This window comes from Ranitomeya variabilis, chromosome 4, assembly GCF_051348905.1.
Source record: "Ranitomeya variabilis isolate aRanVar5 chromosome 4, aRanVar5.hap1, whole genome shotgun sequence".
In the NCBI taxonomy this organism is placed as follows: domain Eukaryota; kingdom Metazoa; phylum Chordata; class Amphibia; order Anura; family Dendrobatidae; genus Ranitomeya; species Ranitomeya variabilis.
Window position 1 is genome coordinate 238,838,981 of NC_135235.1, and position 19,149 is coordinate 238,858,129.

Below are 19,149 nucleotides of genomic sequence, written 5' to 3' on the forward strand. Positions count from 1 at the left end.
AGATGTGCCTTTTCTGGGGTGGCTGGGGGCAGATGTTTGTAGCCGGGGGGGGGGGGGGCAATAACCATGGACCCTCTCCTGGCTATTAATATCTGCCCTCAGTCACTGGCTTTACCATTCTGGCGGAGAAAATTGCGCGGGAGCCCACGCCAATTTTTTTCCGCCATTTAACCCTTTATTTGCGCACCTACAGCGCCCACATTTTGCACATACACACTACTAACTTTAGTAGTGTGGAATATGCAAAAAAAAAAAAAGGGGATATGAGATGGTTTACTGTATGTAAACCATGTCTCATATCCTGTCGGGTTTGTGCAGGAGAAATGAGAAGCCGGCAATTGAATTACCGGCTTTTCACAGATATCGCGCTGAAGTAAATATAAATACAGAATATATATATATGTGTCTCAATGACATATATATATATATATATATATATATATATATATATATATATATATATATATATATACAGTATATATATATATATACTGTATATATGTTTTCCCGAACATTTGAGCACATAAATCCATTAGATGTCGGTTTTGCAAGCCTGCGCGAAAATCTCGCAGTACGGATGCCATACGGATTACATACGGAGGATGCCATGCGCAAAATACGCTGACACACCCTGCCTACGGATCACTATTTTGGGAACATTTCTCCGTATTACGGCCGTAAAATACGGACCGTATTGTCTTACGCCGAGTGTGACGCCGGCCTTAGGTTTTTGAGCTGATTTATACTAAAATTGTCATGCTGATTCCAAAAATGTAGTCAGTTTTTTTCTAGCACGTCAAGTTTTTCCTCCACAACTTACCTGCCAGAGAAGCACAATTGCACTGATATCTGTAATAAGACTTGTTATCTGATTACAATTCGACTCATATAGAGCTACGTGGCAACTTGTAAGAGTAGTCACAACTGAGACAGTGTGGTGAGAGGTGTGTGCAGCTCCCAATACGTCATAATTATCAGTATCTTTACTCAAAAAATTTATCATAGTAGGAATAAATAGGATTTGTGATAGCTTTTCTCTTTACATTGGGCGCTTAGTTGTAATTTATATATCTTTTATGATTTTTTTCTGTTAGTTTTCAAAGCTTGTAACTTTCCATCTCAGTGTTTTATTTACATACGTACATATTTCCTTTGTTTCAGATCATGTCTGCTCCTTCTTCCTCTCGTCGTAAATGCCTAAACAACCCTGACTCCTTCTGCTATATTTGTGGTGTTTTCACCATTCCAGTTCAAAGGGCAAACATCAGTGCATTTGTCAAACAAGCATATTTTGCATATTTTAAAGTAAAACTCGGTGATCAAGATAAGCCAAAAAGATTTGAAGGTTATGGAAGACCGTTACCAGGGTAGATGGGATGTACATATGATGGCTGACTATTGCTGGAGCATCAAACGTGATTGTCCTCAAGTTAAACACTCCAGAAAAAGCTATAAATGTACATTTTTACCTTAAATACTTGTATGTAAAAAACATGATAGTGTTAAAAAACATATTTGTCATGCCTATTTCTTATATATTTCATTTTTTGTTCATATTTGTACTATTTAAAAAAAAACAAACACTTTTTAGGTACAGTAGTTTACATATTTTTGAGAAGACAAAAATCCTATAGTTCAAAAACTTGACGTGATAGAGAAAAACTGAGATCATTTCTGGATTCAGCATCCAAAAATTAATTAAGAACAGTTGTCTGACCTAACTCTTAAAAAATTGTGTTCCCCAGTGTAATCCGGCATCCACGGCACCATAACGTCCGATAATCCGACAGCCTCTGCTCCATAACAGAACAAAAAAAGGGAAAAATCCAGCTTCCAAAAATGATCAAATTTATTGAAAATAAAATGCAAAGTCCAAGAACATGGTAGACAGGAGAATGAGTAGCAGCAGGCTACGCGTTTCGAACAGTATGTTCTTTTTTGCTCCATAACGTCTGATAATCCGACAGCCCCTGAGGTGATATCAGACTCGGTCAGGAATAGATTTCAAACAGCTGTAATGGAAAATGTTTCTACTAGTTCATGAATATCCGATAATCCAGAATAACCTGTAACCAATCCTGAACCAAAGGAATTTACCGTTTATTTCATTAAATATCAGACAGGATAGGATTAGATACAGCTCAGCAGTCAGTATCACACAGGAGAGGATTAGATACACGGCTCAGCAGTCAGTATCACACAGGAGAGGATGAGATACACGGCTCAGCAGACAGTATCACACAGGAGAGGATTAGATACACGGCTCAACAGTCAGTATCACACAGGATAGGATTAGATACACGGCTCAGCAGTCAGTATCACACAGCATAGGATTAGATACACGGCTCAGCAGACAGTGTCACACAGGAGAGGATTAGGTACAAGGCTCAGCAGTCAGTATCACACAGGAGAGGATTAGATACACGGCTCAGCAGTCAGTATCACACAGGAGAGGATTAGATACACGGCTCAGCAGTCAGTATCACACAGGAGAGGATTAGATACACAGCTCAGCTGTCAGTATCACACAGGATAGGATTACATACACAGCTCAGCAGTCAGTATCACAGAAGAGGATTAGATACACAGCTCAGCAGTCAGTATCACACAGGAGAGGATTAGATACACAGCTCAGCTGTCAGTATCACACAGGATAGGATTACATACACAGCTCAGCAGTCAGTATCACAGAAGAGGATTAGATACACGGCTCAGCAGTCAGTATCATACAGGAGAGGATTAGATACACGGCTCAGCAGTCAGTATCACACAGGATAGGATTAGATACACAGCTCAGCAGTCAGTATCACACAGGATAGGATTAGATACACGGCTCAGCAGACAGTATCACACAGGAGAGGATTAGATACACGACTCAGCAGTCAGTATCACACAGGAGAGGATTAGATACACGGCTCAGCAGTCAGTATCACACAGAAGAGGATAAGATGCACAGCTCAGCAGTCAGTATCACACAGGAGAGGATTAGATACACAGCTCAGCAGTCAGTATCACACAGGATAGGATTAGATACACGGCTCAGCAGACAGTATCACACAGGATAGGATTAGATACACAGCTCAGCAGTCAGTATCACACAGGATAGGATTAGATACACGGCTCAGCAGACAGTATCACACAGGAGAGGATTAGATACACAGCTCGGCAGTCAGTATCACACAGGAGAGGATTAGATACACAGCTCAGCAGTCAGTATCACACAGGAGAGGATTAGATACACGGCTCAGCAGTCAGTATCACACAGGATAGGATTAGATACACGAGTCAGCAGACAGTATCACACAGGAGAGGATTAGATACACGGCTCAGCAGACAGTATCACACAGGAGAGGATTAGATACACAGCTCAGCAGTCAGTATCACACAGGAGAGGATTAGATACACGGCTCAGCAGACAGCATCACACAGGAGAGGATTAGATACACGGCTCAGCAGTCAGTATCACACAGGAGAGGATTAGATACACGGCTCAGCAGTCAGTATCACACAGGAGAGGATTAGATACACGGCTCAGCAGTCAGTATCACACAGGAGAGGATTAGATACACGGCTCAGCAGTCAGTATCACACAGGAGAGGATTAGATACACGGCTCAGCAGATGGAATCACATGATACTAGGCTTGGATACAGTGTGCATATGATGGGGGTGTTACATGTAGCTCAGCATCCTGTGCTGCGGGGAGGAGGTAATGGCCTCCCAGTCTCCGCACTCTTCTCTCCTCCTCCTCATCTTTCCCTGGAGACAGAGTTGCCGCATCTCGCAGCCATCAATGCCGGAGCTCAGGTGAGAGGACGCCGCTCCCATCCTCACCCAGCGCCATTACCAGCAGCACCCGGGGTTCTCCCCATTATACCGCACCGGTCACAGGACCCCTCTATACAGCACCGGTCACAGGACCCCTCTATACAGCACCAGTCACAGGGCCCTCTATACAGCACCGGTCACAGGGCCCCTCTTACAGCACCGGTCACAGGGCCCCTCTATACAGCACCAGGCACAGGGCCCCTCTATACAGCACCGGTCACAGGACCCCTCAATACTGCACCGGTCACAGGGCCCCTCTGTACAGCACCGGTCACAGGACCCCTCTATACAGCACCGGTCACAGGGCCCCTCTATACAGCACCAGTCACAGGGCCCTCTATACAGCACCAGTCACAGGGCCCCTCTATACTGCACCGGTCACAGGGCCCCTCTATACTGCACCAGTCACAGGGCCCTCTATACAGCACCGGTCACAGGGCCCCTCTTACAGCACCGGTCACAGGGCCCCTCTATACAGCACCAGGCACAGGGCCCCTCTATACTGCACCAGTCACAGGGCCCCTCTATACAGCACCGGTCACAGGGCCTCTCTATACAGCACCGGTCACAGGGCCCCTCTATACAGCACCGGTCACAGGGCCCCTCTATACTGCACCAGTCACAGGGCCCCTCTATACTGCACCAGTCACAGGGCCCCTCTATACTGCACCAGTCACAGGGCCCTCTATACAGCACCGGTCACAGGGCCCCTCTTACAGCACCGGTCACAGGGCCCCTCTATACAGCACCAGGCACAGGGCCCCTCTATACAGCACCGGTCACAGGACCCCTCAATACTGCACCGGTCACAGGGCCCCTCTGTACAGCACCGGTCACAGGACCCCTCTATACAGCACCAGGCACAGGGCCCCTCTATACAGCATCAGTCACAGGACCCCTCAATACTGCAACGGTCACAGGGCCCCTCTGTACAGCACCAGGCACAGGGCCCCTCTATACTGCACCAGTCACAGGGCCCCTCTATACAGCACCGGTCACAGGGCCTCTCTATACAGCACCGGTCACAGGGCCCCTCTATACAGCACCGGTCACAGGGCCCCTCTATACTGCACCAGTCACAGGGCCCCTCTATACTGCACCAGTCACAGGGCCCCTCTATACTGCACCAGTCACAGGGCCCTCTATACAGCACCGGTCACAGGGCCCCTCTTACAGCACCGGTCACAGGGCCCCTCTATACAGCACCAGGCACAGGGCCCCTCTATACAGCACCGGTCACAGGACCCCTCAATACTGCACCGGTCACAGGGCCCCTCTGTACAGCACCGGTCACAGGACCCCTCTATACAGCACCAGGCACAGGGCCCCTCTATACAGCATCAGTCACAGGACCCCTCAATACTGCAACGGTCACAGGGCCCCTCTGTACAGCACCGGTCACAGGACCCCTCTATACAGCACCAGGCACAGGGCCCCTCTATACAGCATCAGTCACAGGACCCCTCTATACAGCACCGGTCACAGGGCCCCTCTGTACAGCACCGGTCACAGGGCCCCTCTATACTGCACCAGGCACAGGGCCCCTCTATACTGCACCAGTCACAGGGCCCCTCTATACAGCACCAGGCACAGGGCCCCTCTATACAGCATCGGTCACAGGACCCCTCAATACCGCACCGGTCACAGGACCCCTCAATACTGCACCGGTCACAGGACCCCTCTATACAGTAGCGGTCACAGGGCCCCTCTATACTGCACCGGTCACAGGGCCCCGCTATACTGCACCGGTCACAGGGCCCCTCTATACTGCATCTGTCACAGGGCCCCTCTATACTGCATCGGTCACAGGGCCCCTCAATACTGCACCGGTCACAGGACCCCTCTATACAGTAGCGGTCACAGGGCCCCTCTATACTGCACCTGTCACAGGGCCCCTCTATACTGCACCGGTCACAGGGCCCCTCTATACTGCACCGGTCACAGGGCCCTCTATACTGCACCGGTCACAGGGCCCCTCTATACTGCACCTGTCACAGGGCCCCTCTATACTGCACCGGTCACAGGGCCCCTCTATACTGCATCGGTCACAGGGCCCCTCTATACTGCATCGGTCACAGGGCCCCTCTATACTGCACCGGTCACAGGGCCCCTCTATACTGCACCGGTCACAGGGGGCCCCTCTATACTGCACCGGTCACAGGGCCCCTCTATACTGCACCGGTCACAGGGCCCCTCTATACTGCATCGGTCACAGGGCCCCTCTATACTGACCAGTCACAGGACCCCTCTATACTGCACCAGGCACAGGGCCCCTCCATATTTCGTGCTCCTCCGCTCTTTATATCAGGGGCAGGCAGCAGAGCAGCAGACATGTTTCAGAGGAAGCTTTCGGACTGGTCGGACCTGGACACCAGCTCACTGGTCGATCTGGAGACAGAGGGAGGAGAAATACTCGGCGAGTCCCCAGGACCCGCACATAACGGAGGCGGCGGATATGTAAGTATATATATATATATATATATATACATGTGGTGGGTGAGCGGAAGAGCGTAGAGTAGTATATCACCAATTGTTCTGTGTGCAGTACAGAGAGGAAGATGACGAAGATGAAGATCCAATATATATCCCATGTACGGAGTACTACAGAGCCCAGCACCGCAGAAACTTCTTCAAAGATGGGAAAACAACGATTGGTGAGAGCAATAAGTCAGATATATCAAGAAGAAAGGAAGTGGTACTATGCAGTGTATACAGTATATACAGGATAAGGGGCAGGAGTGTGGAGAATAAGAAGCAGGAGTGTGGAGAATAAAGGGCGGGAGTGTGGAGAATAAGGGGCAGGAGTGTGGAGAATAAGGGGCGGGAGTATGGAGAATAAGGGGCGGGAGTGTGGAGAATAAGGGGCGGGAGTATGGAGAATAAGGGGCGGGAGTGTGGAGAATAAGGGGCGGGAGTGTGGAGAATAAGGGGCAGAAGTGTGGAGAATAAGGGGCGGGAGTGTGGAGAATAAGGGGCGGGAGTGTGGAGAATAAGGGGCGGGAGTGTGGAGAATAAGGGGCGGGAGTGTGGAGAATAAGGGGCGGGAGTCTGGAGAATAAGGGGCAGGAGTGCGGAGAATAAGGGGCGGGAGTGTGGAGAATAAGGGGCAGGAGTGTGGAGAATAAGGGGAAAAAGTCTATGCGGCCTCCTTTACCCAGGACATGCGGTTTGACCACAGCTACTACTGGTATTCCCAGAACGTTGACCAAATTCAAAACACCACTTCTGGCAGTTCAACTCACTTGGCGGTACTCGGAAGTAGAAAACAGGAACACTGTCTCTTTAAGTCTTCAGTTGGTTTATTATATGGTAGCATAAACCAACAATAAGGGGAAAGTAAACACAGCTCTTCAGGCAAAAACAGGAAAATAGCAAAGAAAAAATGCTATAACAGAGTCCATACATTGCGCGTAACATCCCGATCTGGAGCAGTACAGGTTTAGTCTTTCCTCCACAAGACACAAACCACTAGACTCCTCCCTCCGGTCTTGTTGACCAAAGACTGCCTCTTAAGCCCAACTATTTAACCCCTTCACCCCCAAGGGTGGTTTGCACGTTAATGACCGGGCCAATTTTTACAATTCTGACCACTGTCCCTTTATGAGGTTATAACTCTGGAACGCTTCAACGGATCTTGGCGATTCTGACATTGTTTTCTCGTGACATATTGTACTTCATGATAGTGGTAAAATTTCTTCGATATAAGTTGCGTTTATTTGTGAAAAAAACGAATATTTGGCGAAAATTTTGCAATTTTCCAACTTTTAATTTTTATGCCCTTAAATCACAGACATATGTCACGCAAAATACTTAATAAGTAACATTTCCCACATGTCTACTTTACATCAGCACAATTTTGGAACCAAAATTTTTTTTTGTGACGGAGTTATAAGGGTTAAAAGTTGACCAGCAATTTCTCATTTTTACAACACCATTTTTTTTTAGGGACCACATCTCATTTGAAGTCATTTTGAGGGTTCTATATGATAGAAAATACCCAAGTGTGACACCATTCTAAAAACTGCACCCCTCAAGGTACTCAAAACCACTTTCAAGAAGTTTATTAACCCTTCTGGTGCTTCACAGGAATTTTTGGAATGTTTAAATAAAAATGAACATTTAACTTTTTTTCACACAAAATTTATTTCAGATCCAATTTGTTTTATTTTACCAAGGGTAACAGGAGAAAATAGACCCCAAAATTTGTTGTACAATTTGTCCTGAGTATGCTGATACCCCATATGTGGGGGTAATCCACTGTTTGGGCGCATGGCAGAGCTCGGAAGGAAAGGAGCGCCATTTGACTTTTCAATGCAAAATTGACTGGAATTGAGATGGGACGCCATGTTGCATTTGGAGAGCCCCTGATGTGCCTAAACATTGAAACCCCCCACAAGTGACACCATTTTGGAAAGTAGACCCCCTAAGGAACTTATCTAGATGTGTGGTGAGCACTTTGACCCAACAAGTGCTTCACAGAAGTTTATAATGCAGAGCGGTAAAAATAAAAAATCATATTTTTTCACAAAAATGATCTTTTCGCCCCCAATTTTTTATTTTCCCAAGGGTAAGAGAAGAAATTGGACCCCAAAAATTGTTGTGCAATTTGTCCTGAGTACGCTGATACCCCATATGTGGGTGTAAACCATTGTTTGGGCGCAGGGCAGAGCTCGGAAGGGAAGGAGCGCCATTTGACTTTTCAATGCAAAATTGACTGGAATTGAGATGGGACGTCATGTTGCGTTTGGAGAGCTCCTGATGTGCCTAAACATTGAAACCCCCCACAAGTGACACCATTTTGGAAAGTAGACCCCCTAAGGAACTTATCTAGATGTGTGGTGAGCACTTTGACCCAACAAGTGCTTCACAGAAGTTTATAATGCAGAGCCGTAAAAATAAAAAATCATATTTTTTCACAAAAATGATCTTTTCGCCCCCATTTTTTTATTTCCCCAAGGGTAAGAGAAGAAATTAGAGCACAAAAGTTGTTGTGCAATTTGTCCTGAGTACGACGATACCCCATATGTGGGGGTAAACTACTGTTTGGGCGCATAGCAGAGCTCGGAAGGGAAGGAGCGCTATTTTACTTTTCAATGCAAAATTGACTGGAATTAAGATGGGATGCCATGTTGCGTTTGCAGAGCCCCTGATGTGCCTAAACATTAAAAACCCCCACAAGTGACACCATTTTGGAAAGTAGACCCCCTAAGGAACTTATCTAGATGTGTTTTGAGAGCTTTGAACCCCCAAGTGTTTCACTACAGTTTATAACGCAGAGCCGTGAAAATAAAAATTCTTTTTTTTTTCACAAAAAAGATTTTTTAGCCCCCAGTTTTGTATTTTCACAAGGGTAACAGGATAAATTGGACCTCAAAAGTTGTTGTCCAATTTGTCCTGAGTATGCTGATACCCCATATGTGGGGGGGAACCACTGTTTGGGCGCATGACAGCTCGGAAGGGAAGGAGCGCCATTTGGAATGCAGACTTAAATGGATTGGTCTGCAGGCGTCACGTTGCATTTGCAGAGCCCCTGATGTACCCAAACAGTACAAACCCCCCACAAGTGACCCCATATTGGAAACTAGACCCCCCAAGGAACTTATCTAGATGTGTTGTGAGAACTTTGAACCCCCAAGTGTTTCACTACAGTTTATAACGCAGAGCTGTGAAAATAAATTCTTTTTTTTTTTTCACAAAAATGATTTTTTAGCCCCCAGTTTTGTATTTTCACAAGGGTAACAGGATAAATTGGACCCCAAAATTTGTTGTCCAATTTGTCCTGAGTATGCTGATACCCGATATGTGGGGGGGAACCACTGTTTGGGCGCATGACAGAGCTCGGAAGGGAAGGAGCGCCATTTGGAATGCAGACTTAAATGGATTGGTCTGCAGGCGTCACGTTGCATTTGCAGAGCCCCTGATGTACCCAAACAGTACAAACCCCCCACAAGTGACCCCATATTGGAAACTAGACCCCCCAAGGAACTTATCTAGATGTGTTGTGAGAACTTTGAATCCCCAAGTGTTTCACTACAGTTTATAACGCAGAGCCGTGAAAATAAAAATTCTTTTTTTTTCACAAAAATGATTATTTTAGCCCCCAGTTTTGTATTTTCACAAGGGTATCAGGATAAATTGGACCCAAAAAGTTGTTGTCCAATTTGTCCTGAGTATGCTGATACCCCATATGTGGGGGGGAACCACTGTTTGGGCGCATGACAGAGCTCGGAAGGGAAGGAGCGCCATTTGGAATGCAGACTTAAATGGATTGGTCTGCAGGCGTCACGTTGCATTTGCAGAGCCCCTGATGTACGCAAACAGTACAAACCCCCCACAAGTGACCCCATATCGGAAACTAGACCCCCCAAGGAACTTATCTAGATGTGTTGTGAGAACTTTGAACCCCCAAGTGTTTCACTACAGTTTACAACGCAGAGCCGTGAAAATAAAAAATCTTTTTTTTCCCACAAAACTTATTTTTTGGCCCCCAGTTTTGTATTTTCACAAGGGTAGCAGGAGAAATTGGACCCCAAAAGATGATGTCCAATTTGTCCTGAGTACGCTGATACCCCATATGTTGGGGTAAACCCCTGTTTGGGCACACGGGAGAGCTCGGAAGGGAAGGAGCACTGTTTTCTTTTTTCAACGCAGAATTGGCTGGAATTCAGATCGGATGCCATATCCCGTTTGGAAAGCCCCTGATGTGCCCGAACAGTGGAAACCCCCCAATTATAACTGAAACCCTAATCCAAACACACCCCTTACCCTAATCCCAACAGTAACCCTAACCACTCCTCTAACCCAGACACACCCAACCCTATTCCCAACCGTAAATGTAATCCAAACCCTAACCCTATCTTTAGCCCCAACCCTAACTGTAGCCCCAACCCTAGCCCCAACCCTAGCCCTAACCCTAGCAATAACCCTAGCCCTAACTCTAGTCCTAACTCTAGCCCTAACACTAACCCTAATGGGAAAATGGAAATAAATACATTTTTTAATTTTTTTATTTTTCCCTAACTAAGGGGGTGATGAAGGGGGGTTTGATTTACTTTTATAGCGGTTTTTTTAGCGGATTTTTATGATTGGCAGCCGTCACACACTGAAAGACGCTTTTCATTGCAAAAAATATTTTTTGCGTTACCACATTTTGAGAGCTGTAATTTTTCCATATTTGAGTCCACAGAGTCATTTGAGATCTTGTTTTTTGCGGGATGCGTTGACGTTTTTATTGGTAACATTTTCGGACACGTGACATTTTTTGATCGCTTTTTATTCCGATTTTTGTGAGGCAGAGTGATCAAAAACCAGCTATTCATGAATTTCTTTTTGGGGAGGCGTTTATACCGTTCCGCGTTTGGTAAAATTGATAAAGCAGTTTTATTCGTCGGGTCAGTACGATTACAGCGATATCTCATTTATATCATTTTTTTTATGTTTTGGCGCTTTTATACGATAAAAACTATTTTATAGAAAAAATAATTATTTTGGTATCGCTTTATTCTCAGGACTATAACTTTTTTATTTTTTTGCTGATGATGCTGTATGGCGGCTCGTTTTTTGCGGGACAAGATGACGTTTTCAGCGGTACCATGGTTATTTATATCAGTCTTTTTGATCGCGTGTTATTCCACTTTTTGTTCGGCGGTATGATAATAAAGCGTTGTTTTTTGCCTCGTTTTTTTTTTTTTTTTCTTACGGTGTTTACTGAAGGGGTTAACTAGTGGGACAGTTTTATAGGTCGGGTCGTTACGGACGCGGCGATACTAAATATGTGTACTTTTATTGTTTTTTTTATTTTATTTAGATAAAGAAATGTATTTATGGGAATAATATATATATATTTTTTTTCATTATTTTGGAATTTTTTTTTTTTTTTTTTTTTTTTTTTACACATTTGGAAAATTTTTTTTTAACTTTTTTACTTTGCCCCAGGGGGGGACAATACAGATCGGTGATCTGTCAGTTTGCATAGCACTCTGACAGATCACCGATCTGCGAGAAGTGCAGGCTGCTTCACAGTGCCTGCTCTGAGCAGGCTTCTGTGAAGCCACCTCCCTCCCTGCAGGACCCGGATCCGCGGCCATCTTGGATCCGGGTGTGGAGCAGGCAGGGAGGGAGGTAAGACCCTCGCAGCAACGCGATCACATCGCGTTGCTGCGGGGGGCTCAGGGAAGCCCGCAGGGAGCCCCCTCCCTGCGCGATGCTTCCCTGCACCGCCGGCACATCGCGATCATGTTTGATCGCGGTGTGCCGGGGGTTATTGTGCCGGGGGTGGTCCGTGACCGCTCCTGGCACATAGTGCCGGATGTCAGCTGCGATATGCAGCTGACACCCGGCCGCGATCGGCTGTGCTCCCCCCGTGAGCGCCGCCGATCGCGCTGGACGTACTATCCCGTCGGCGGTCATACGGGCCCACCCCACCTCGACGGGATAGTACGTCCGATGTCAGGAAGGGGTTAAGCCCCAGACCATGTGACTCCTCCCCCATGTGACTGAACATCTCACTGTGACATCACACAGGTCCTGTCAGCACACAGTAGTGCCAGCTCTGCAGGTGGAGATAATGTGGACATCCTCTCACCCACTCTATAGATGTCCACATAAAAAAAAACCAAAACAGCCCATTTAGGCACTTAGCTTAATCCACGCAACATTTAGTGTGCTGGAGGAAAATACTCTGGGTTTCACATCACTAACGCCATTAAGCATAGTAACACATATCTCTCCTCCGGTACTTTACCACTGACTTTGTCACATGGGCAATCACATTTTCATACAGGACCCTGTAGGTTTGGATTTCTTTTTCTCTTAATAATAAACTGCATTTTGTGATTACTTGTGTTATCTTTGTCTAATATTTACATTTATTTGGTGATTGGAAACATTTAAGTGTGATAAACATGCAAAAGAATAGGAAATCAGGAAGGGGGCATAGACTTTCTCACGCCACTCTACATTTATCAGCAGTGAAGTTGCAACTCCAAGAAGTAAAGGAGAGGGAATTATGGAAATCACCAGATGGATAGACATGGCAATGATATAATGATATGTACTCGTAAATGTAAACTATATTTTCACAACCTCTGGATTATTCAGTCTGAAGTCTGAGTCTCGTGCAGAAATCCTGGCACCTCTGGCCTCAGCTGCATCACTGAGGTTATTAATGGTCGTCTGAGGACGGTTCTGTGACTGAATCTACGAATCACCAGCTCCTGTGTAATCACCGACCAGTGACCTGCCCGATGTGCTCAATGGAGACAAGTCTGGAGATGCTGCCAGCAACTCCTGTGTAATCACCGACCAGTGACCTCCCTGATGGGCTCAATGGAGACATGTCCGGAGGCGGTGCCTGCAACTGTGTAATCACCGACCAGTAACCTCTCCAGTGGGCTCAGTGGAGACAAGTCTGGAAACGCTGTGTGCAGCTCCTGTGTAATCACCGACCAGTGACCTTACCGATGTGCTTGATGGAGACAAGTCCAGAGAATCTGCCGGCAGCTTCCATGTACTCACCTACCAGTGGCCTCTCCGATGTGCTCGATAAAGACAAGTCCTGAGATGCCGGCAGCTCCTGTGTACTCACCGACCAGTAACCTCTCCAGTGGTCTCAGTGGAGACAAGTCTGGAAACGCTGAGTGCAGCTCCTGTGTAATCACCGACCAGTGACCTCTCCGTTGTGCTTGATGGAGACAAGTCCAGAGAATCTGCCGGCAGCTTCTGTGTACTCACCTACCAGTGACATCGCCGATGTGCCCGATGGAGACAAGTCTGGAAACGCTTTTTACCTATCACCACATAGTCCTAGATTTGCCACAACATAATAATGTTGCTTAGTGCATCCCGGGCTATATAGATTGAAAAGGAGGCCAAATAATAGTCTATACATATATAACGAAATATAGTAAATGTTATTATATATATCAAAATAATGCATAAAATCACATGGACAAGTCAAATACTGTGAGCAAGTACAAAGAAGGCAATCCAAGACAAAACAACAACATCCACCATAGTGGGACTAGCTGGGGGTGCCATTAAGTCAATGGTACTAGAGATGGAACACATGAAAATACCTCAATAAGAGGAAACATAAATATACCTATGGTAAAGTATATAGATTGCTAAGACCAGGGATATCAAATTATATCTACACAAGTGGAGAAACTACCAATATAACATCATTAATATAGCATAAGTCCCTTTCACAATACACAAATAGTGGAACTTGTATGAGCCTATACCTATGTACAGTCACCAACTTGTGAGAGAGTCACAACTGGTCATAGCATCAACAAATATTCATGTAGTACCTGTGGCCATAGCTAAAGCTGGTGTATCTCCCCTGCTGTCACGCTGGTGTACTCCTCGACGCGCGTTTCGCCACTAAGGCTTCGTCAGGAGGTGTCTGGAAATGCGTCTGGAAATGCTGTGTGCAGCTCCTGTGTAGTCACCAACCAGTGACCTCTCCGATGTGCTTGATGGAGAGAAGTCCAGAGAATCTGCCAGCAGGTCCTGTGTACTCACCGACCAGTGACGTCCCGATGGAGACAATTCTGGAAACTCTGTCGGCAGCTCCTGTGTAATCACCAACCAGTGACGCCCCAATGTGCCCGATGGAGACAATTGGACTTGTGTTCATTGAGCACATCAGGAAGGTCACTAGTCGGTGATTATACAGGAGCAGCGGATCAGGTGATTTGTACATTTAGCCGCAGAGCCTTCCTCAGATGACCATTAACAATCTCGGTGATCGAGGCCGGAGGTGCCAGGACTTCTACCCTCATCCACAAAGCACTCCATGGCTCAGCACCACCCTACATCTCCTCTCTGGTCTCAGTCTACCACCCTACCCGTGCCCTCCGCTCCGCTAATGACCTCAGGTTAGCATCCTCAATAATCAGAACCTCCCATTCCTGTCTCCAAGACTTTACACGTGCTGCGCCGATTCTTTGGAATGCACTACCCAGGTTAATACGATTAATCCCCAATCCCCACAGTTTTAAGCGTGCCCTAAAAACGCATTTGTTCAGACTGGCCTACCGCCTCAACGCATTAACCTAACTATGCCCGTGTGGCCTATTAAAAAAAATATATATATATATAATCAGGTTCCTCGCATCATGTTCTCATACACTTTATGCAGTTAATAGCCTCTGTGTCTGTACTGCCTCATACTTAGGCTGTTAACTGGTTCATGCAGCTTTACATGAACACCCGAGCCTTACACTATGGCTGGTCCAAATAATTTAAGCAATTGTTACCATCCACATCTCGTGTCTCCCCTTTTCCTCAGTTTGCAAGCTTGCGAGCAGGGCCCTCATTCCTCCTGGTATCTGTTTTGAACTGTGATTTCTGTTATGCTGTAATGTCTATTGTCTGTACAAGTCCCCTCTATAAGTTGTAAAGCGCTGCGGAATATGTTGGCGCTATATAAATAAAAATTATTATTATTATTCTGCACAAGGTTCAGACTCAAGACTGAATAGTCTGAATGTGAAAATTGTGTTTCCATGTTTCATCATTTGCAGATTAGTGACGTCTCCATCTTGTGATTTCCGTCATTCCCGTCTCCGTCCCGGGGTCACGGTTCCTATGATGAGGAGTGACTGTATACACAGCCCTGTGTTTGCCATTATTATTATTATTGTAGACAGTGGGATTTTGTGCTGCTGTTTTGTCGCCTTTTTGCAGACTTTGTTCTTGTTTGGGAGGAGAAACTTTCTTCCAAGAAGCACAAGACAGAGAAATCCTCAAAAGGACCTGAGCATCGTGGACACGGGGGCAGAGCAAGGGGCAAAGCCACGTACGAAAATCACCGGAGGCGCTTCCACCGCAACCTGCTGAAGGCTGGCCTCCTGTGTGAGAAGGTGAGGCCAGGGACACCTGGAGGGTCCCCTATGTAGCCCTTAGTTCTGTGGCCCCTGATTGTGGCCCTCACATGAGACCTAATTCACCTTGATCATATCCCCGTACAGGAGCAGACTCTGAGCGAGCGAAGATCTCTGCACTATCTGAAGCTTAGCGCCCCCTGGGATGTGCTGGTGTACTACGCTGAGGAGCTGTGCATACGGGCCCCACTACAGGTCAGGCTGCATGATTTCCTATTCAGTGGCCCCATGGAATATCCGCTAATAGGGCCCGATTTGCTGTGAGCACCACAAGTAATTTTTTTGGGGGGTGGTAAAATGTAAAATCACAAACCTTTATGCCCACCATCCAGGGTTGGAGACATCCTCTGCACCTGCCTAAGGGGGGAGGCAATTGACAACTACTTTTAACAATGTTTGACTGAGGGCAGAGGTTGTCACTATTGTGTCCTCCATCAGGCCCAGCCAAATCCAGACAACAACACGTCGGACAGATTCCTCCAGAGGCTGCACCTGCCCAACCCCATGTACCAGCATGTCCCCAACAAGCCACTGGATTATTACACCTGCACATTCCGCAAATCCAAGCTGCAGAGGTGAGACCCGACCGAATAACCAAGTATCACTGACCCGAGAGGGCGGGAATGGCGAGGATCGCCGCATTGTACATCAACTGGAGCAAATCATGACACTGACCCGAAATCCTTACAAAACCGTGCACTTACATTATGTCACAAGGCTCCCGCGACAGTGTGGAGCCAGAAGGCCGCAGTGTCTGATTGCTCCTGCTCCCAACACTGAGAAGAAGCACTTCTTCATTTTAAATGTGTTTCTTCTGGCAGAACAGGGGTTAATCGGCCATGTTGGAAATCCCTGTGCTCACAGCTGAGCTCGGTTAGCCACTCCTTTTCCCTTTATAATCTGGTCTCTGATACAAATCCTTGTCAGAGCTAGCATTTGCTGCATGGCTATAGGTGGGAGAGGAGTGCATAGGATAAGGAGAGTTGGAGGAGTTATTAGTGACTGTTACTTGGTTTGTATGTGTGGTAATTCCTATCCTCTGTTTTGGTTTATTCCCCTACCTCCACACCCTGGTGCATTCCTCTGTTACATGTGCGTGAATGTTTTGTATGCCTGGAGTTTTCTGTTAGCCCTTGTCCGTGTTGCATTGTTTGTCGGGTTGGTGTACTACGGTGCACAGTAACGCAACCTCTTCCCTGGATGGGGGAGGAGAACAGACGGAGGGTTAACTCAGGAGATAAAGCAAGGGCGGAGACCCGGCATGTTCGCCATCTGAAGAATTCAGTGGAGCAGGGCGAGCTAGGGCACCCCCTAGTGTTAGGGACAGGAAAGGAGCCCCTGGTCACCCAACAGATGTGTGATGACACATTATTGATCCTGAGTTATATCCTATATTACACTCCAGAGCTGCACTCACTATTCTGCTGGTGCAGTCACTGTGTACATACATTACATTACTGATCCTGAGTTACCTCCTGTATTATACCCCAGAGCTGCACTCACTATTCTGCTGGTGCAGTCACTGTGTCCATACATTACATTACTGATCCTGAGTTACCTGCTGTATTATCCTCCAGAGCTGCACTCACTATTCTGCTGGTGCCGTCACTGTGTGCATACATTACATTACTGATCCTGAGTTACCTCCTGTATTATTAACCCAGAGCTGCACTCACTATTCTGCTGGTGCAGTCACTGTGTACATACATTACATTACTGATCCTGAGTTACCTCCTGTATTATACTCCAGAGCTGCACTCACTATTCTGTTGGTACAGTCACTGTGTACATACATTACATTACTGATCCTGAGTTACAGCCTGTATTATACTCCAGAGCTGCACTCACTATTCTGCTGGTGCAGTCACTGTGTACATACATTACTGATCCTGAGTTACCTCCTGTATTATACTCCAGAGCTGCACTCACTATTCTGCTGGTGCAGTCACTGTGTACATACATTACATTACTGATCCTGAGATACATCCTGTATTATACCTCAGAGCTGCACTCACTATTCTGCTGGTGTAGTCACTGTGTACATACATTACATTACTGATCCTGAGTTACAGCCTGTATTATACTCCAGAGCTGCACTCACTATTCTGGTGCAGTCACTGTGTACATACATTACATTACTGATCCTGAGTTACCTCCTGTATTATACTCCAGAGCTGCACTCACTATTCTGCTGGTGCAGTCACTGTGTACATACATTACATTACTGATCCTGAGTTACATCCTGTATTATACCCCAGAGCTGCACTCACTATTCTGCTGGTGCAGTCACTGTGTACATACATTACATTACTGATCCTGAGTTACATCCTGTATTATACTCCAGAGCTGCACTCACTATTCTGTTGGTACAGTCACTGTGTACATACATTACATTACTGATCCTGAGTTACAGCCTGTATTATACTCCAGAGCTGCACTCACTATTCTGCTGGTGCAGTCACTGTGTACATACATTACATTACTGATCCTGAGTTATCTCCTGTATTATACTCCAGAGCTGCACTCACTATTCTTCTGGTGCAGTCACTGTGTCCATACATTACATTACTGATCCTGAGTTACCTGCTGTATTATCCTCCAGAGCTGCACTCACTATTCTGCTGGTGCAGTCACTGTGTGCATACATTACATTACTGATCCTGAGTTACCTCCTGTATTATTAACCCAGAGCTGCACTCACTATTCTGCTGGTGCAGTCACTGTGTACATACATTACATTACTGATCCTGAGTTACATCCTGTATGTCACGATCCCTTAGCCGCGGCCAGCAGTTTGTCACAAAATCCCCAGGGATTCCTGACCACTGCCACCAATATGTCACGGATTGGGGTGACTTTAGACCAACAGACGGCTATCACATGTGCAGGGGGGCTTATCTTAGTTATCCCTCCACTGCCACAATGTGATAAAAAAAAAAAACCACACACAAGGCTATTGACCTCTTAGTGTACAGCAGGGGCTTATTCTGGGTATCCCACTGCTCTTCAATACACCATGAACTGCAGGGATTTATGTATCCCGCTTACAGTTCCACTTAACACTTGCAGCTCTCTGGCGCCCCCTTTACCCGCAGGTCAGATTAGGTACTGCACCTAGGGTAATTAGTCGCCAGAAAGGCTGCCTGCTATGTACAGGCTATTGGGCACGCTGCAGCGACGCGACAAACTACTCCCGCTCAGGCAGGAACAATAATTATCAAGCCGCAGTCGCTACAGTGACACCCAAAGGCCTGCACAGTACACGGTATTACTGCCACCAGCTTCGATTAAACGGGTCCGAAGCTAACCCAAAACAGTAGCATAAATTCCCTTCAGGAAGACTTAGGGTACATTTTTAGAGCATGGAGAAAGAACTGGCATGACATAATATACCCCACAAAATGTAGGCAGTGCTTTATCAAAATATTTTA

At 46.4% G+C, this 19,149-nt stretch overlaps 1 protein-coding gene across 2 annotated transcripts in view; it reads left to right on the forward strand.

Annotated features, from left to right (window-relative positions):
• Nucleotides 1-3,628: 3,628 nt before the first annotated feature.
• Nucleotides 3,629-19,149, forward strand: part of ANO7 (anoctamin 7) — a 58,574-nt gene continuing 43,053 nt past the window's right edge. For both annotated transcript variants that reach the window (XM_077260386.1, XM_077260387.1), the window contains exons 1-6: nt 3,629-3,806; nt 6,136-6,284; nt 6,373-6,481; nt 15,522-15,697; nt 15,806-15,913; nt 16,157-16,293. In XM_077260386.1, coding sequence (XP_077116501.1) covers nt 6,159-6,284; nt 6,373-6,481; nt 15,522-15,697; nt 15,806-15,913; nt 16,157-16,293 — 656 coding nt within the window. In that variant the 5' untranslated portion in view covers nt 3,629-3,806; nt 6,136-6,158. The remainder of the gene's footprint in view (nt 3,807-6,135; nt 6,285-6,372; nt 6,482-15,521; nt 15,698-15,805; nt 15,914-16,156; nt 16,294-19,149) is intronic.